The sequence below is a fragment of the Myotis yumanensis genome, unplaced genomic scaffold (genome assembly GCF_028538775.1).
Source record: "Myotis yumanensis isolate MYYU_CA2020_CCGP unplaced genomic scaffold, mMyoYum1.0.hap1 SCAF_7, whole genome shotgun sequence".
Taxonomy (NCBI): domain Eukaryota; kingdom Metazoa; phylum Chordata; class Mammalia; order Chiroptera; family Vespertilionidae; genus Myotis; species Myotis yumanensis.
The window spans coordinates 34,823,675-34,844,554 of NW_027223758.1; the positions used below are offsets into that span (position 1 = coordinate 34,823,675).

A 20,880-nucleotide genomic window follows, 5' to 3' on the forward strand; every position below is an offset into this window, starting at 1 on the left:
CTGTGGAGTAGATGGAAGAAGAGAGGAAGGAGACAACTTTAGGCCAGGAAGCACTTGTAGAGGGAGTGTATGGGGAATACCTCACAGTACCTATGTGAGCAGTCAGGGAACAAACTACGAAAACTGGGAATTAGGGCACGGGGACGGGGTAGGGGGGCGGGGGGCGGGGGGGAAGAGAGCACTGCCAGAGAGTAAGAAAGCAAGCAAACTGCTGACTTAGAACTGGAGGAGGCTAGCCTCCCTTGTCCTGAACCAACCACGTCAGGAAACAGAGACTCCAGAAGAAAAACTCCACATTCCCACCTCCTGTCCTAGTCTGCACAGCTGGAAGATTTGTGCCTAGGGTTGAGGAGAGACCTCCTCAAGGGCTGAGGGACCAGCTCCCAATAGGAGGAAGGCAGTAGGTACCTTCCGTCTAGCCCAGCCGTGGGCAAACTACGGCCCGCGGGCCGGATCCGGCCCATTTGAAATGAATAAAACTAAAAAAAAAAAAAGACCGTACCCTTTTATGTAATGATGTTTACTTTGAATTTATATTGGTTCACACAAACACTCCATCCATGCTTTTGTTCCGGCCCTCTGGTCCAGTTTAAGAACCCATTGTGGCCCTCGAGTCAAAAAGTTTGCCCACCCCTGCTCTAGCCTCTGATCTGACTCACTAGCCTCATCTATTCTCTGCAAGCTGGCCCAGTGGTAAAATGAGCAAAAGATATGGGAGGTTTCCCTAGAATAGACAAATCAATAAATCATTCTGTAAAAAATTACTATTGCCAGGTAGTTTAAAAACATTTAAACTACCATATCCTTCCAATAGAAATCCTTCCAATAATCTGGCAAGAAAAGTATTATTTTATCCTCTTTCATAGATGGGGAAACTATGTTTCGAAGAAGGTAGTTAAATGACCAGTGCCCAGGCACCAAGCCAGAGAACGGTGGAGTCAGACTTCATATTTAATCGTCTGATTCTACACTCAAGCTCTCATACTCTCTCCAATCTTCTGTGTTGACTCCTAAGCAAACTTCACAGTGGATCTGCCTATAATTTGTGGCATCAATGTGGCATGTATTTCTTTCTGGCCAGGTACTGTTTTAAACTTGTACAGCTTAAAAATAGCACAGGCTGCAAAACTAGAAAGTTGTCCTCATCCTCCCATAAACACACTCTCAGTAAGGAAGCCTGGAGAACTTTTCACCTGCTCGGAAAGCTTTCTCACTTCCTCTAGAATGGAGGCAACAGGCCGACTCCTCTCCCGGCCTCGCGTGAAAGGAACAATGCAGTAGCTGCACATGTTGTCACAGCCTCTCATGATAGACCTGGAGGGAAAAGAACAGAACTTAGTAACAGCAGCAGGATGTCTTGGTCCAACCCAAGGAGCAGGTCACGATTCCCTTGGTATTATCCTTTGGCTCTAAATTCTCTTGACAAGGTACTCATGCTGGACCAATATGAGATCTAAGAAAAACTAAGGCAGATATTTTTTGATCTTTAAAAACTATTCTTTAACCCCAGGATATAAACCAAACCATAACTGGTGGATATAGTGACTACCCTGAGGGACCAGTGGTGAAGGAATGGGTGAAGACATACCACACTTGGGCTTGCTACTATTTATATTTACATATTATTTGAACTTTCCACTTCTAGGCCAGAAAAATAAATAAATATTATAAAGTATATATAAGGAGCAGACATTGGATTTAAAACACAGGGGTCTGCAGCCCTGGCCAGGTAGCTCAGTTGGTTGGAGCATCATCCCATACAACAAAAGGTTGTGGGTTCAATCCCCAGTCAGGGCGAGTGTGGGAGGCAACCAATAATGTTTCTCTCTCATCTCAATGTTTCTCTCTCCTCTCTCTCTCTCCTCCCCCCGCCTCAAAAAAAAATCACTAAAAACATATCCTTAATAATAGGATTTTTAAACATAGGATTAAAAATAAAATAAAACATAGGGGTCTGAATTTCTCACATTCCTGGTCCAAATGCTAGGTATCTAAGTTAAGTCACTTTCTTTCATTTGCATCTTGTATACATGAAAGCCTCAATTTATTGTAAGGAAATAATTACCCTAATATGTATCAAAGATGTTCATTGAAGAATTGTTAAATAAATGTTAGCTATTATTTTTATTAAGCATTCTTACAACAGAGTATTGTCTAGCCATTAAAATGAAAATGGTTGGCAAACTTTTTCTGCAAAAAATGATATAGTAAATATTTTAGGCTTTGCATACAATCTCTGCCACATACTCAATTCTGCTGCTGCAGTGGTGAAAGCAGTCGTACGCTATGTAAACAAATGGGCACAGCTGTTATTTCAATAAAACTTTATTTACTAAAACAGGCTGTAAGCCAATTTGCTAATCTCTGTTAGAGAAAATATAATGACATAAGAAATGTTCACCACTTTAAATAACAAAAGGTTATAAAACTGCCTGGCAGGCATGGCTCAGTGGTTGAGCATAGACCTATGAACCAGGAGGTCATGGTTCGATTCCCAGTTGGGGCACATGCCTGGGTTGCAGGCTGGATCCCCAGTGTGAGCATGCAGGAAGCAGCCAATCAACGATTCTTTCTCATCATTGATCTTTCTCTCTCTCTCTCCCTCTCCTTCCCTCTCTGAAATCAATAAAAATATTTTTTTAAGTTATAAAACCAATTACACAAAGAGCTATTTTTTTTTATAAACAAACACATACACAAAGCATACACACATAAGCACTAAGGACAGGGCAGCAATGATATACACCAAAATGATAATAATAGTGTTTATCATTAGGTGGTAGAGGTAGAGTTAATTCTTACTTTCTTCTTTATGTTTTTCTATCTTTTCCACATTTTCTTCAACAAATATAAACTATTTTGTCAATTACTTTTTTAACTTTAAAGATCAGGGAAGAGAAAAAAAGAATCAGGAAAGCCTATGTGATAAAATAAAAGTATAGGAGGGAGGGTAGAAAAGACCTCATTTTATGTATATGAATACATATGCGAAAAACACTTTTCGCTCTAGCTGGTTTGACTCAGTTGACAGAGAGTCAGCCTGCAGTCTGAAGGGTCTTGGGTAAGATTCCAGTCAACAGCACATACCGGTTGCGGTTTGATCCCCAGCCCTGGTTGGGGCACATGCAGGAGACAACCAATCGATGTGTCTCTCTCATATCAATGTTTCTCTCTGTCTCTCTTCCTCCTTTCCACTCTCTAAAAATCAATGCAAAAATATCCTCAGGTGAAGATTAACCAAAAAAAAAAAAAAAACCACTTCTCAAAGGATTATACAAGAAACAACTAGCATGCCACCTCTGCGATGTGGCCTAGGAGGCTGGAGATGATAGGTGTGAGGAAGTCTTATACATCATTTTTTGTCTTTTGTACCGTGTGCATGCATTACATTTTTTTAATGTTTTCATTAATTTTTTAGAGACAGAGAAAGGGAGAGGGAGAGAGAGAAACATTGATTAGCTGCCTCCTGCACACCTTCTCCTGGGGATCAAGCTTGCAACATGGGCATGTGCCCTGACTGGGAATTGAACCAGCGACCTCTTAGTGCATGGGATGACACGCAACCAATTGAGCCACACCAGCCAGAGCTTAATTTTTTTAATGTAATAACATTAACATGTTATTTTTATTTATTTTTTTATCCTCACCCGAGGATATTTTTCCATTTATTTTTTTAGAGAGAGTAGAACATAGAGAGAACAATAGAGAGAAACATCGATGGGAGAGAAACACATTGATTGGTTGCTTCCTGCACAAGCCCCAACCAGGGCCTTTGCCAGAGAGGAGCCTGCAACCAAGGTACATGACCTTGACCGGAATCAAACCTGGGTCCCTTTGGTCCACAGGCCGATGCTCTATCCACTGAGCCAAACTGGCTAGGGCAACATGTTACTTTCAAAGTGAGAAAGAAGTTTACTCCCTGTCTCTTGGTCGGTGACTCACACAAAAGCAGAAGTAGCACTGGGGCTCGTCTGGACTGGCATGACATCAGCATAGGTCTCATCCAGAGAAAGCAGCACATTGGCAGCTTGCTGGCCTGACTCAGCAACAGTCAGCAGCCGAGGAAGGTCCCGATAGGCATCTGGACCAGCCAAAATATCCACCATTTTCTCCCTATTGAGGATCTCCTCCTTCAGTCTCTCAGCCATGCAACCTGGGAGGGAAAAGAAATAAGCACCTGTTCCCAAATGCATTGGGTCTCCTGGCTTCTCGCCACACATTATCTCCAGCTGGATTGGAGGCCAGGGCACAGGAACTTCTCCAAGACTTTAGCATCATCCCTCATATTGGCCCAAACACTTTCATAGCACTGGAACCTGCATCTTCCACAGGGAAAGGGCTCAAGAGCAATTCAATTAAATGCCCAGAAAAAAACTAAATCACCATTCAAACACCTTTCTAAACATGAACCACCTCTTTTTTTCATTGAAAACTACTTGCTGTTACAAATAAAAACATTTTGCATCAGAAATTTATTTTTAAAAATAAAGCTTAGCCCAGTTGGCACGGCTCAGTGATTGAGCATTGAACTATGAACCAGGAGGTCACGGTTCGATTCCCAGTCAGGGCATACGACTGGGTTGCGGGCTCGATCCCCAGTGGGGGGCATGCAGGAGGCAGCCGATCAATGATTCTCATTCATCACTGATTTTTCTATCACTCTCTCCCTCTCCTTTCCTCTCTGAAATCAATAAAAAATATTTTTTAAATGTTTTAAAAAATAAAGCTTAATATACATTTCTACCCTTTTTATCCCTCTTCTTGCCCATAATACTTGCTACCGGTAAAACCTGTAAGAAATTAGTTAACCATCTATGCTGATATCTTCTATATCAGCAGTTCTCAACCTGTGGGTCGCGACCCCTTTGGGGGTCGAACGACCCTTTCACAGGGGTCGCCTAAGACCATCGGAAAACACATAAATAATTACATATTGTTTTTGTGATTAATCACTATGCTTTAATTATGTTCAATTTCTAACAATGAAAATACATCCTGCATATCAGATATTTACATTACGATTCATAACAGTAGCAAAATTACAGTTAGGAAGTAGCAACGAAAATAATTTTATGGTTGGGGGTCACCACAACATGAGGAACTGTATTAAAGGGTCAGGGTATTAGGAAGGTTGAGAACCACTGTTCTATATACTAAAAAACCATTGTTATTAATAAGACTATCAAATTAATAAAAAAGTCAATTTTATTACAAACACCCTTTGGAAATACTTGTTTAAGAACTATTCTTGCCCTGGCCCGTGTGGTTAAGCTGGTTGGACATCATCCCATGCACTGAAAAGGTTGCCAGCTCCATTCCCGGTCAGGGCACATGCCCAGGTTGCAGACTCAATCCCTGGTAGGGGGCATGCAGGAGGCACCCAATGGATATTTCACTGTCACATCAATGTTTCACTCTCTCTTTCTCCCTCTCCCTTCCTCTCTCTCTAAACAAGTTTTTAATCTTTTAAAGAACTATTCTTGGTTGTACACCCATGTTCATAGCAGCAGCATTCACAACAGCCAAAAGGTAAAAGCAACCCAAGTGTCCATCAATGGATGTGGTATAAACATACAATAGAATATTATTCAGCCTTACAAAGAAGGAAATTCTGACACATAATTAAAGACATTATTCTAAGTGAAATAAGTCAGTCTCAAAAAGATAAAATTATATTATTCTAATTACATGAGGTACCTAGTCAAATTCATAGAGGCAGAAAGTAGAATGGTGGCTGCCAAGGACTGAGGTGAGGAAGGAATGGCAAGTTATTGTGTAATGGATATAGAGTCTCAGTTTGGGAAGAGGAAAAAGTTCTGAAACTGATGGTGGTGATAGTAGCACAACAATGTGAATGTATTTAATGCCACTGAACTGTACATTTAAAAAGGGTTAAAATGGTAAATTTTATGTTATATATTTTTACCATTTAAAAAAAAACCTCTTTGGGGGATTTCTAAAATTCCAATATTTACCCAGGGATTTCTGTAATGAAGGAACTGAAATGAAACAAAACATTTCTGCTAATCCTTCCATCTTCCTGTATCACTTAACACATTAATCTATGTAAAAGAATATACTCCAACTGTGTTTTGAACCATCAAGAGGAATTTAACTATTCTACAAGGGACACAGTCTGTTTTAAGGTTACATACATTAACTAAATTCTAGAAACAAGAGGCTACAAAACCTTTATTTTTGAAATATGCTTCCAAACTATCTAGATGAGAGCTGTCCAATAGAATTTCTAAGATGATAGAAATGTTCTTTACTTGTGCTGTTCAAACTGGTAGCCAGTGGCTACTGAGCAGTCACTATGTGGCTAGTGAGACTAAAGAAGTAAAATTGTAGTATTATTTAAGTTTAATTAAATTTAAATAACCACATGTGGCTACTGGCTATTGTATTGGTCAACACAGTTCTAGATCTTCACCCGAGCATGCTTCAGGAGTCAAGATGAAATGTGCCTACACTGTAAATTTATGCTTACAGCCCCTCAGACTGCAAATGCTCTCCTATCCGTAACTCTGTCACCATGATCCACATTAGACTCCAGGAAGAATAGACCACTTTCTGAGTACCTATTACTTCAAAGCATTATAAAAAGCCATTTTATGAGCTTTATCTCATTTAATCCTACAGCCTCTGACATTAAGTACAAGAGTTGCATGAGGTATATAAGATTTCTTCACACACTGGGAATCTGGCCTCTAAGAGAAACCCTAGTACATAAAGCTACATGGAGCCCAAGTCTCAAAACCCACAAAAATCTGCAAATTACCAGATACCTAGAATCCCAATCTTCAGAGGTACTCGGGAACGGAGCCGTTTTGTCTTCAGGGCTTTAAGCTGATGTAGACGATTCCAGATGGTTTGTTCAGCCTTCTCCCTGCAGAGATCAAGAGGTAGACCTAAGCCTGCGAATAAACTACACAGCAATCTAAAAGCGTAGGACAATGGGAATAAATAAAAACCTTCAACTCTTTAAATGAATACCTAACCTTAAGGTTTAGGGAAGGTAGGCAGGGAGCCAATTGAAGAACCACCATTTGCTATAACATTCCTAGAATGATGCCCTTCCTGCCCATCTCCAAATCCTGACAAGCCTTTAAGCCAAACTCAGAAACAATCTATTTCACAAAGCCTTCCCCAGCGCTACTGCTGGAGTGTTTATCCTCCTTCCTTTTAACTACTCTATCACTTTAACTATATTTTCCCAATACTTAGCATTGATCCTTTCTGTTTTTTTATTTTTTTACCTAGTGCTTTTCACCAGATGTTAGAGCTACTAATATATTTATCTTAGTTCCCATATGAGACTAAGCTCCTAGGCTCCATATGAAGGAAGAGTTCATTTCTCAATCTCCCAAAATACCTAGTTCTGCGTCTTGTAACAGAGACAACCCTCTGAACAAAAATGTTGGATTAATTAATTGATAGTACACCCAGTTGAGAAAACATTAAGACTAACATGCCTTGTACAAAGAAACAAAGTATGAAAGATGGTATGTTCACCTATAACGGATGCCACTCATCTGCGTTCAGAAGAACTCTGTCCCCCAGCCACTGACTACCCTAACCCTTATGATGTGAACAACATCATAAACATGTGCCATTAGCTACAAGAAAAACCTTAGGAAAAGTTGGGTGACTCAGCACACTCTCAGTTTCCTCATCTATACAATGAGTTTGATAACATCACCTAACCCATAGAGTTGTTGTGAGAATTAAATTACTTTAGTGCATGTATAGTGCTCAGCACAGGACCTGACAAACAGCGCATGCTCAGCAAATGTCAACTAGTTCTATCATTACTGTCTCCAGTGCATAAAATTGCAAATCCATTGGCTCATCTCCACAGGTAGGACAGCCTGGCACTGTTAGCTCTGGCATCCTATATAATAAAAGGCTAATATGCAAATCGACCGAACAGCAGAACTACTGGTCGCTATGACGGGCACTGACCACCAGGAGGCAGACACTCAATGCAAGAGCTGCCCCCTGGTGGTCAGTGTATTCCCACAGGAGGAGCGCCGCTCAGCCAGAAACCCTGAGCTGGGCTCAGGGCTGGAGAGAGCAGCAGCGGTGGCAGTAGCCTCTCCTGCCTCTGTGGCAGCGCTAAGGACTAAGGATGTCTGACTGCCGGCTTAGGCCCGCTCCCTGCAGAGCACGGGTCTAAGCCATCAGTCAGACATCTCCCAAGGGCTCCTGGACTGCAAGAGGGTGCAGGCCAGGCTGAGGGGACCCTCCCCTCCCCACCCCCCAGCCCAAGTGCACGAATTTCGTGCACCAAGCCTCTAGTTATTATGTAAGATATATTCATTCTAGGTAAAGAACAAATTCCCACCTGATAGAGCAAGTGACAAGGAGGATCACATCAGCCTGAGTAAAGAGCAAGGGGAAAAAAAGAAAGTTATGAAATTAGCCTTGTAGAATCACTGCCCATGACCCTTTTTTTTTCTCTGCTTATAAACTTTTATGGAAAATACACTTTTAAGGAAATGTAAAAATCTGAGTACTTCATCATCAGTAAAAATGAACTACCATTAACAGATATACAGTTTCTGGTTTTGGTGATAAAAAAGCTTTGGAATTAGATAGCAGTCATGGTTGTACAACATTGTGAATATTATTAATGCCATTGCATTGTACATTTAAAAATAGTTAATGTATGCAAATGTCAATTCACTACAATATACACCTGAAACTAATATTATAATACTGCATGCCAACTATACTTTAAATTTTTTAAATGTTATCTTTTAAAAAAAGAAAGAAAATGAACTACATAGTAGTGTCATGATAACAGAGCTTATTAAGAAGCCAAAATCTGCCCTAGCCGGTTTGGCTCCATGGGTAGAATCAGTCTGTGGACTGAAGGGTCCCAGGTTTGATTTAGGTCAAGGGCATATGCCCGGGTTATGGGCTCGGTCCCTAGTGGGGGACGTGCAGGAGGCAGCCAACCAATGATTCCCTCTCATCATTGATGTTTCTATCTCTCTCTTCCTCTCCCTTCCTCTCTGAAGTCAATAAAAATATATTTTTTTAAAAAGCCAAAATCTAGCAACTTCTAAAATGATAGGATGAAGATTTGTCTGAAGTCCATGTGTTTTGACATGGTATTAGATCTTATTTTCCACATACTAGGCAAATATCTTTTATTGTGGAAAAACATACATAACATTTACCATTTTATTTTTTTTATTGCTTAAAATATTACAAAGAGTAGTACATTTGTCTTCTTTTTTTTTTCCCCTTGACCTTCCCCCAACCTCCCCTATCCCCCAGTGTCTTGTGTCCATTGGTTATGCTTATATGCTGCATACAAGTCCTTTGGTTGATCTCTTAGCCCTCCAACCCAACATTTACCATTTAACCAGTTTTAAGTGTACAGTTCAGTAGCATTAAATATATCCACCTTGTTATGCAATTATCACCATCAACCTTCCAGAACTAAAACTCTGAACACTAATTCCCAACCCTGCCCCTGCAGTCTATTTTTAACTTAGTTCCTTGCCTGAAAGTGAGCACCACCATAAGATTTTCAAAAATAATGAAACAATGTACACCTTGGTCCCATTCTACATACTTTACTCAAAAGAACTCACTCTCACCAGGCCATACCCTGTTCCTGAAACTGCATCTAAGAATTGGCACAAATGTAGAGTTTAGTGTAGATCCAGGAAACAGGCAATACGTGTACCTCTTGGAGATTATTGGTCCGTAGGTAGCCACTCTTCTGTAAGATGGACCAGGCTATCTCTGTGTCATTCACATTCATCTGGCAGCCATAGGTCTCAAGGTAGACTGCAATGAGAAAGATTCCATGGTAGGCAGACAAAAAGGAGCCATATATCTCAAAGGTCTCCTTCCCAAATGTCCCAGAAATATCTGACACAACTGGTTATCCACTAAGTCCTCTGTTGCCTCAATTCTAAGACACCATTAATTGCCAGATGTATCACCAAATTAATGACAGCTTTTCAGAACAAAAGAAATACTATATTATATACACACACCAAATATAAGCCATGTCACTTAAAATATGGGGAAAACATGCACCTAAGCATCAGGAAATCTATCTACATATATAAAAGCCTAAGTGACCGTTCAACCGGTAGCTATGACGCACACTGACCACCAGGGGGAAGATGCTCAACACACAGGCATGGAAACATGGAACAGACTGATGAATCTCAGAGGAAGGGGGGAGGGTGGGAAGGGATTAACCAAAGATCTTATATGCATACTAGAGGCCCGGTGCACAGATTCATGCACCAGTGGGGTGCCTCAGCCTGTACTGCAGGGATGGGGCCGAAACTGGCAGTCTGACATCCCCCAAGGGGTTCCAGATTGCAAGAGGGCGCAGGCCAGGCCAAGGGATCCCACCGGTGCACAGAGGCCTCTATTATGGTTATAAAAACAATCAGAAAAGCAGGGATTAGCTGACAGCATTGATCGTCAACCTAGAAGAAAAACAAATTTAAATCCACACATACCCCTTGCCAGGTAGCTCACTTGATAAGAGCATCATCCCAATATAACATGGTCAAGAATCAACCAATGAATGCATAAATAAGTGGAACAACAAATAGATGTCTGAGAGACAGAGATGACAGATAGATAGATAGATAGATAGATGTGGATATAGATGAGACACATAGTATTATTTATAATATAAAAATTTGGAAGCAACCTAATGTCCAACTATAGGGGGCAGACTGAGAAACATCATGATATAAAACAAATGTGATATTTTGTACTAATTTTTTAAAATTTAATTACAAATAATGTAGTTTTGGGGAAAATGTTAAATGAAAACAAGTTACAAATAATTTTCACCTTATGATTGCAACTAAATCTTTAAGAATTATAAAGGGAAATAGTTTTTTGAAACAGGGCAAGGGGGGAAAGTCTGATTGTCCCTTAATTTCTCTTCAAACTTTTTTAAGGCATTTAACTGATTGCATAATGTTTCTAAGGAAACCTCTGCCTAAATATATAGAGTGAATTTCTATAGCACCAATTGTGAAAGCTGCCTTATAACTTAAGACAATCTAAAAATTAGAACAGAAAGTACAGGATTTCCAAAGGTAACCAAAGAGAGGACTACCCAGGACTCTATCCCCCAGTTGTGTGTACCAACACTGTAAGTTCCTTCGTATTAATGTTACTTGGTGGATTTAATGAATCCATAACTTAGCAAGCCTTCCCACACTGTTAAACTTCCAAAGCCAGGTATGTAATAAAAGAACAGTTAAGAATCAGGCTATCGATGCTGGAAAAGAGCAAAGCAGAAAGCCCAAAGAGAGACAAGAAGTAAAACCAACCTTTTCTCTGCCTTCCTAAAAGTTCATCCACTGTGAGATACGGGGGTGGGTCCACCACATCTGAAGAAGCCAGCTTCTCTTGAGGAACTGAAGCACTTCTTAAAAAATGCTGAAAAGTTGGTCCAGTAGCCAGCCTGGAGCTGAAGTCCTTCCGAACTCCATCCTCCTGCTGCCCCTCTGGACTGGGACATGCGGTGCCGGAGAAACTGCTGTGTGCCCTGCAGGTCCGGAGCAGCAGCCAGGACACAGAGGCCAAGGGCCCCCACCCCAGACACCTCTGTGCTTGGAGGATACACTGTAAATGATGCATGGCGCTAAAACAGCTCAAAGTCTGCAAAAAAAAAAAAAAAGACATCATCAACATTTATTGAGCACAATGTACAGGGCACTACTCTAAGTACTTCAAGTAGATGATACCTTTAACAATAGTATCCCTATTTTTACAGGTGAAAACACTGAGGCAGCTTGCCCAAGATCACACAGAGGAGTGCCAGAGATGAAATGCAAATCTAGGCAGTGTATTTTCAAAACAAAGGGGTGGTAGAGATGAGATGAGAAGCCCTGACAAAATAAAGTAGCACCTTGTACAGGAACAATCGCAAGGCTTTAAGCATATTTACTCATTAAATCTTCACAGCAATCCTAAGCAACATAGGCAATAGACACTATTATTATGCCATTCAGAGATGAGGAAAGACACAAGAAAGGCTAAGGAACTTACCTAAGCTCCCACAGCCAGTAAGCAACAGTGCTGGCCACCTTGCTACACTGTCTCCCAATACTGTGAAAACCAAAGGAATATATCTAATATGGGGCACCATATGCCTGATCAATGACTCCTTCTACCCTCCATGAGTCTCAAATTACTGCCTTCAAACTTCCCACCCATGGCTGGTGGGATGGAAAATGGCACAACCTTTACATGGGGCAATGTGCCATTTTCCATCAAATTAGACACACACAAACCTTTTGACCAAGCAGTTCCATTCCTAGATATTTATCCTACAGATATACTCTTACATAGACAAAATGACCTACTTATAAGGATACTTGTTACAATAGCAAAAGAATGGAAGATATCTAAACATCATCAATAGGGGACTAGTTAAGTAAGTCATGGTATATCCATACAATGGAATAAGATGGAACTGTCAGAAAATGAGGCTGAATCTATACATGGCAAAAGCAAGGAAGCAGCCCTGGCCTGTGTGGTTCAGTTGGTGAGAGTGTTGTCCCATATAAAGAAAGGTTGTGGGTTCAATTCCCAGTCAGGGCATGTAGCGAGGTTTTGGGTTTGGTCCCTGATCAGGGTGTATGTGGGAGGCAACCAATCGATATTTCACTCACACATCGATGTTTCACTCTTTCTCTCCCTCTCTCTCTAAAAAAAAATCAATTTTAAAAAAATGAAAAAAGCACCTGGCCAGCATGGTTCAGTGGTTGAGCATTGACCTATGAACCCAGGAGGTCAGAGTTCAATTCTGGTCCTGGCACATGCCTGGGTTGTGAGCTCAATCCCCAGTGGGGGATGTGCAGGAGGCAGCCGATCAATGATTCTATCATTGACTAGAGGCCCGATGCATGAAATTTGTGCAAGAGTAGGCCTTCCTTCCCCCAGCTGCCAGCACCGGCTTCCCTCTGGCACCCGGGACCCGGGCTGGCTTCCCTCTGGCCACCCGCAGGCACCTGGGACCCGGGCTTCCCTCTCAGCCCCGGCTTCATCCGGAAGGATGTCCAGTCTAATTAGCATATTATGCTTTTATTATTATAGGTGTTTCTATCTCTCTCTTCCTCTCTGAAATCAATAAAAAAATTTTTTTAAAAAACTAAAACAGCAAGGAAGCAAAGTGCTAGAAACTACCTACAGTATGCTATACTTGAATCTGTGGGGGAAGGAAGGCAGAACATTAAGGTGCATATTTGTAAGTATATACAGTATCTCTAGAATGCATAAGAAACTGTAACTGCCTCCCAGGAATAAACCCAGATGATTCAAAATACAAGATTTGGAGACATACTTTCCACCACAGTTCTTAATGGACTGCCTCACTCCATCCATACCAGATATTTTTATACTGATCGTCACTAGTTTTCTAGGCTTTTACCCATGCTGTTCTCTCTGGCTGGTATGTCTTCTCTCTACTGCCTTGGCCAACTCCTATGACACTTTTAAGGTCTCTGCTCCCTCCTGGAAGCCTGTCCTGGCCCCCCACCTCCCAAAAACTAGATTGGGGTCCCCCTCTAGGTCCCCAAGGCCTCCTTATAACTTTCTTTCACAAGAGTCATTACACTTTGCCATCTCTTATAAGCTGGAAGGTGCCTGAAAGCAGGAAACCAATCTCATTCATATTTACATCAGGCACTGTACGTGTAAAATGAGCAGACGTGGCCTGTTACCTCTCCCAGCTGCTCGCCTGCTGTATATGCTACCAGTACTTTAGGCAGGAACAGTGCTAACCTATTTTCAAGTGTCAGAGAACAGCAGCTTTTAGTGTGAGCTTTAAAGTTACCAGTTTCTTACTTGTGTGACCCTGGGCAAGTCAAATTCCTGCCTCTGAGCTGTAAAAGAATAAAAGTAGTACCCACCTCCCAGAGATGATGTGAGCATTAAAGAAGACTTTAAAAACCCAGCTTGGCACGCGGTAAGTGTTCAGTGACTTCACATCTGCAGCCCACATCCCCTCCCAAGGAGCATTGTGGTTAAGACCCTATAGTTAGAGTCTGACCCAACTGCTCCCCAGCCAGGTAACTTTGGGCACCTGGGAAGCTTCCATTTCTTCATGGGTGAAATAGGGGTAACATACTTCCTCTATGTCTGTTGTGAGGATCAAATGTGTTCCTACAAATAAAACGCTTGCATGGCACAATAAGGGGCTCAGAAATTAATTGGTAGTCGGCAAAAACCATGAGACAACGGCCTCGCCTCCGTATATCTAAACATAAACAATGAAGCATCCCGAACATTTTACTGGGTGGTTACAATGTGGGGCTAAGCGTGTCCCATGGATTACCGTATTTAATCCTCACAGCAACTCTGTGAGGCAGGTTCTAATAGCATCCCCTTCACAGGTGACAGAGCTAAGGCTCAGGGTGAAGAGGGTGACCTGCGTAAGGTCACAACGAGTAGGCAGCGGTACTGGGGTGTGAACCCCGACAGTCTGACACCAGGGTCTGCACCGGGACCAGCAAGCATCCTCCCCACGAACACCGCGCATTTCGGAGCCTCCGCAGCCCCTCCTGCCACCGCGCGGGTGCGCAGCACACCTTCGCCCAGCGCGCCGCTCACCTCCCGCAACTGGAGCGCCCAGCGCGCAGCGAAAGCTCCCGGCCTGACCCAAACAGCTGCCGGCGCACGCGCGACTTCCGTTCCGCCGCGACTTCCGTCCGGATGGTTCCAACGGAAGTGCCTTCTCCGAAAGGTCCGGGTGGCTGCAGGTTCCTTGTTTTGAAAAACCTCCACTACTCGGTGAACCAAAGGATACCCAGTAGCCGGCATGTGGCAACTGAGCGCTTGAAATGTGGTGAATGCGAGTTAAAATGGGCTCTAAATGTCGAACAAAGAATACAAAATGTCTCCTCTTTATATATATGTTTTTATTGATTTCAGAGAGACGAAGGGAGAGAGAGAAATATCACTGATGGGAGAGAATCATTGATGGGCTGCCTCCTGCAAGCCCCGCAACTGGGGATCCAGCCCTCAACCCCGCCTGTGCCTAAAGGGGAAATCAACCATGACCTCCTGATTCAACCACTGAACATACCTGCCAGGCTCTTTTTACTTTTTAATGTGGCTACTGGGAAATTTTAAATTACATGGCTCACATTTTAAATTATTGGCTCACATTCTATTTCTGTTGCACAGCGCTGCACTATAGGTTAAAGAATTCGGATTCAAGTCTCCAGTTCTCACCCCAGCTGGAGTTACAGATCCACACATAGTCCAGCTATCTAAGTGGTACCTGTTCATGCCCAATCTGACCGTCTCAGTGAATGACCCACGCATCCTCCCAGTTTCACTAGGAGAAACCAAAGTCATTTTTGTTTCCTTTCCTCAATCCGTCATCAAGTCCTCCTGTCAGCTCTAACTCCAAAATGTCTCAAATCTGTCCACTTCCCATTTTTCTATTCTGCCCTTGCCCTTGTTTCCTACAGACCATTTCCCACACAGAGCCTAAGAGGGTTGGTTTGTTTGTTTGTTTGTTTGTTTGTTTTGTTAACTCAGATCACATCACTCCTAGGCTGACAACTCAAGGTGGCTTGCAATAAAGTCAGGTTTCCTGTTGTGTCCTAGGAACTGCATGGCCTGGCCTCTGCTTACTTTACTTCTCCAACCAATTCTTACTACTTACTTCTAGCATGTTCTCTATAGTTGACTAAACTGCAACTACATAATTTTATTTTATTCCTTCAATATCCCAAGCACATGTTTATCTCAAAGTCTTTGTATTTACTATTCTCTTTCTGAAATGTTCTCCCGAATTATTTAATGGTTGGCCCCTTCTCATCCTTCATGTATCAGCTTAAATATAATTTCTTTAGAGAGGCCTCTCTGACCACCCCATATACACTGCTCCTATCACCATCACATCATTTTCTTCACAATACTTGTCACTATGCAAAATGATAGCTCTTTTTGTTTGCTTGCTTGTTTGTTTTTAGTTGTCTTTGCCTATTCCCAAACTTTTAACTCCTTGAGAGCAGGGACACATTCTATCATATTCACTGCAATATCCTCAGGCTCTAGCCCAGAGTCTGGTTCATAGACAGGCTTAATAAATATTTGTTGAATTAACAAATGATGTTTTATGTCTTCACTTGGGTTCCCCAGAAGCATACCCTGAGACACAGATTTGAATGCATATTGGTGATCTCAGGAAACACTGATGGAGTAGTCAGGGAATGAGACAGGGTAGGGGAAACAGCCACAAGCCAATCTGATCCCAAAGCACTATTCTTACTGACAAATTCAAAAGTCAATCTGATTGGGACCCCATTGAGGCTCTGAAGCCTACCATTATAGCCTTGGCCAAGTTAGTTACCCCTGCTGACTCCCAGTTTCATTGCCTATAAAGTGGCTGCTGTGTGGAGAATACACTGCATTGGGCGTGGGAGTGGGAACAAGTCAGGAGAGCATTTAGGGAGCTGTGCCGCTGTTGAGAGTGTGGAGTCCTGGACCAGTGTGGTGTCTGGATGCAGTGAGGATGACGGAAACAAACCTGGATTTCAGGAGTTTGAGCATACTGAAAAAAGTCTACATGAGGTGGGGTGGGCATTGGGTGGAGGGCCCAAAAAGGGAGAAGTTGGAGACATCTGTAATACTGTCAACAATAAAACAAAACATTTTTAAAGTTTACACTGTGTCCTTAGATGATAGCTGGGTGCTGATTCAGTCAAATATACAAAGGCAAACACAGGCCAAAAAATTGTATTATGGTTCTTGTTTTTTACTGTGGTTCTCCAGATAATTTAGGATGTGATCGAGTCATTGGGGGGAATTATCAGCACCATGAGAGTACAAAATTTCAGAATTCCCCCTGAAAAATTCTTAAACTCTAGAGACAAGTTCCTAGACACCCTGGGATTTAAAGATTCCCGGTGGAGAAATAGGTTTACTGTCATATTTTGTACTGCCCAGGGAAGATGTCCTGTCCTAATTTGGCCATGGGGAAGCCCCATCATGGTGGCAGCAACTACATTCTAATAGAAGTTATGTTGAGGGGGTTAGCCTCCCACCCACCACAGTGAGGGAAGAAAACATTCCTTCTCCTTCCCTGGTGACCCCCAAGTATAGAGCCTGTCCGTCCAGGCATAGCAATTCCCTTATTATTTCACCATGCCCCTCCCTCTTTATTCTCAGTCTTATCTTCTTAGAATCACAGAAGAGAGGAATTCTAGAACAGAAGGAAGCCACTTTTAGAGCTTCCAATGCAGAAGTCAGGGAAGATTTGAACCCAGGTCTCCTGGCTTCTTAGAACTGTGCTCTTTCCAATCTGGACCTTCTGCTAGCAGTCCCATGGGAAGGTGTCACCTTCTCCCTTTGTGGCCAGAGCAGGGGGCAGCTGGTCAGAGGATGTTAGAGCTACTCTTTACCAGCTCTAATTACCCCTGGGGCAAAGCTGGCAGTGTGAGGGATGTTCTCTGGTGCCTATTATGCTGCCCCCCCCCCCCTCCACACACACAACCCAGTCATTCCCAACATCTCTATTATACTTCCCCCCACACATACTAACCCACATGGGGGTGAGGGATCATTGCCCACCACCACTCCCAACACTCACCACATTCCGACCACAAGGGTCCACTTTCAGTAGCCATGTTGTGGAGTCTTGTACAGTGTTGTGCATTGAACAGTGAAGGTGATGAAAACAAATCCTTCACCAGGTGTTTGGGAGTGCTATGTTCCACCCCACCTTGGGACCTGTCACCTGGGATACTATTACCCCTTCCACCTGACTAACTCCTACAAGTTGATGATGGTTCTCATTGCTACTGGGCAATTACTCCTCCCCCATGATGTTAGGCTCGGCCACATGACTTGTTTTGGCCAATGAAGTAAGAGTAGATATAATGCAGACAGAGACAGAGGATATAAATGTGCTTGTGCAAGATGCTTGTCTTTGAACTCCAGTGACTTGCCATGAGAGGAGCCTGCCCTGAGAGCTTATGCCCTTCATCCTGGGCTCCAAAAGGAATGAACATAGAAGAGACCTGAGCCCAACCCAGAGCCTGGACCAAAACCACCCAGCCAAACCCAGCTCCTAATAGTCAAACTGAAATCAACATGCAGCCTCAAAAGCATGAAAACAAATGCTTGTTGCTATGGCCACTGAGATTGGGTTGTTTTCTTCCACAGCATGATTGCAGTAGTAGCTGACCTTTAGCGTGCTCCTTCAGATGGACATCAGCTTCAGGTCGCCTTCTGAAACTACTCTAACCCCCCAGAGCAGGTCAGATCCCCACTGGCCTCCCTGCTACCTCCATGTGTCTGCCCAATTTGGGTCACACGTTTGATTATGAGAGCTTCTGCTCACTTTCTTTACCCTGCATGTAGGGACCTGTCAGTATGGCTACCAAAAAACAGCTCCTGGCCCCAAGGACAAGAACAAAGTAGGTGAGCACTAGATATTTCTTAAATGAAGAGTGGATTAACAGTCCGCCTAGTGTGGGTCAGTGGTTGAGTTGAAAGGTCACAGGTTCGATTTCTGGTCAGGGCACATGCTGGGGTTTCGGGCTTGCTCTCCAGTAGGAGGCTTGCAGGAGGCAGCTAATCGATGTTTCTATCTGTCTATCCCTCTCCCTTCCTCTCTCTCTCTAAAATCAATAAAAACTTTTTTTTTAAAGATCGATAGGCAGATGGAAGGATGGATGGGCAAGGCTGGAGTATCTCTGCTTACCTGCATTTCCCCACGTTGCTAGAACCACTCTGGCTTGTTATATGACTTAATGTGGGCCTCAGTTTCCTCTTGTAGAGGTTTGACTAGAACTGCTTAGCCTAATACAATAGCCTCTAGACATATGTGACTATTGAGCACTTGATATGCAGCTAGTGAGAATGAGGAACTGAATTTAATTTAATTTTAATAATAAAAACTGATACTCAGTTTCGTTATAAGAAAACTTAGGAACAAGTTAGATATGTGAATCTATTTTTTAAACTGTAAATTTTATGAAATCTAAATACAAATTAAGTATTTCCTATGAGAATTTGGCATCTAAATAGAGATGTGTGTGCCCTAGCCGGTTTGGCTCAGTGGATAGAGCATTGGCCTGCAGACCGAAGGGTCCCAGGTTCGATTTCAGTTAAGGGCATGTACCTTGGTTGCAGGCTCCTCTTGGCCTGGGCCCTGGTTGGGTCTCGTGTAGGAAGCAACCAATCGATGTGCTTCTCTCATATCGATATTTTTCTCTGTCTTTCCCTCTCTCTTCCACTCTCTCTAAAAATCAATGGGAATATATCCTTGGGTAAGAATTAAATAAATAAATAAATAAATAGATGTATAGGTGTGAAATATACACCAGATTTCAAAGACTTAATATGAGGAAAAATCGTAAAACACTTCATTAATAAATTTTTATATTATGTGTTGAAGTGTATTTTAGACCTGTTGGGTTAAATTAAATATATTATTACATTTATTTTCATCTATTTTTTTACTTTTTTTTTAGTACTAGAAAATTTGCAATTACATGTATGGCTTACATTATATTTTTAATGGATAGTGCAGGGCCAGAAAGTCTCTAAGGTGAACAAGGGCAGTAGTAGCTGATCTTTGTCAGCTACTACAATACAAAAGACCTACATTGAAAATTCAGGCTCAGGCATTTCATAGCTGTACAACTTTGGGCACGTCGCTCCCCCCATCTGAGTCCCAGTGTCCTTACTTGTAAAATAGAGATCGTTGTGCCTTCCACAAAGATGTGTGATGAGGGTCTGGGGAGGAAATGTATGTACATTGTCTGGCAGACAGCAGCCACTTTTTCATTACTGTTGTCACGGTGATTTTCTGGACAATGTAAGCAAGTAGGTTGTTAAAAATATGGCAAACTCATTTCCAGTCAGCACAGTACAGCTTCCAAAGAATGTTTCACTAAGCAGGTCCAAGTGTCCTCCCTTCTGCAGGAAAGCGGCCTGCGACTCTCTCTGATGATGTTAAAATAGGTCCACAAAGTCACTGATATTCTTTTCTTCAAGAGGTGGAAACTAACCTGGCCGTAGCTCAGTTGATTAGAGCATCGTCCCAATACACCAAGGTGCTGAGTTCAATCCCAGGTCAGGGCACATACAAGAATCAACTAATGTATGCATGAGTAAGTGGAACAACAAATCAATGTCTCTCTCTCTCCTCTCTCTCTCTCTCTCTCTCTCTCTCTCTCTCTCTCTCCCTCCTGCTCTCCCACCCTCGCGCCCTCCCCTCTCTCCTCTCTCTCAAACCAATCCATCAATTAAAAGGTGGGAATTAATTCCCCTCTCTTTGAGTGTGGCCTGGGCTTACCGACTCACTGCTAATGAATAGAATAAAGCAAAAGTGACATTCAAGACTGGATCATAAGAGGCACTGTGGATTCCTCTTGGCTCTCTCTTCTGTGTCACTCACTCTGGTGGAAGCCAGCTGTCATGAGCATATTTAAGCAGCCCTATGATTAGGTTCATGTGGTGAGGAACTGGAGTTTCCTGCCAACAGCAATGAGTGAGCAATATTGGAAACAGACCCTGAGTCTAGCCCCAGTCAAGCCTGCAGATAAGTGCAGCCCAGCCAACATCATGACTATAACTTCATGGTAGGACCTGAGACAAGAACAACCCAGCTTAGCCCCTCTCAAATTTCTAATCCAAAGAACTTGAACGATAATAAATGTTTATTGCTTTAAGCTACTAAATTGGGGGGTAATTTGTTATGCAACAATAGAAAACAAATACACTTTCTTTGATCCTGTGCTTAAAGGCCTGTTTTTCTCCCAGGAAAGGGGCCCCAGTCTTGGGTCTGGTCCTTCTTGGGAGTTTGGGGACCACCACAGGATCAAGGCACAAACCACAGACACTAGGTCAGGC

At 42.5% G+C, this 20,880-nt stretch overlaps 1 protein-coding gene across 1 annotated transcript in view; it reads right to left on the reverse strand.

Moving 5' to 3' along the window:
* CDK5RAP1 (CDK5 regulatory subunit associated protein 1) overlaps window positions 1–14,692 on the reverse strand; it is a 36,360-nt gene extending 21,668 nt beyond the window's left edge. Inside the window, exons 1-7 of the mRNA XM_070421502.1 lie at window positions 14,617–14,692; window positions 11,331–11,661; window positions 9,704–9,807; window positions 8,348–8,382; window positions 6,789–6,889; window positions 3,943–4,153; window positions 1,194–1,314 (exon numbers count right to left, since the gene is read on the reverse strand). Coding sequence (XP_070277603.1) covers window positions 1,194–1,314; window positions 3,943–4,153; window positions 6,789–6,889; window positions 8,348–8,382; window positions 9,704–9,807; window positions 11,331–11,640 — 882 coding nt within the window. The 5' untranslated portion in view covers window positions 11,641–11,661; window positions 14,617–14,692. The remainder of the gene's footprint in view (window positions 1–1,193; window positions 1,315–3,942; window positions 4,154–6,788; window positions 6,890–8,347; window positions 8,383–9,703; window positions 9,808–11,330; window positions 11,662–14,616) is intronic.
* Window positions 14,693–20,880: the final 6,188 nt, after the last annotated feature.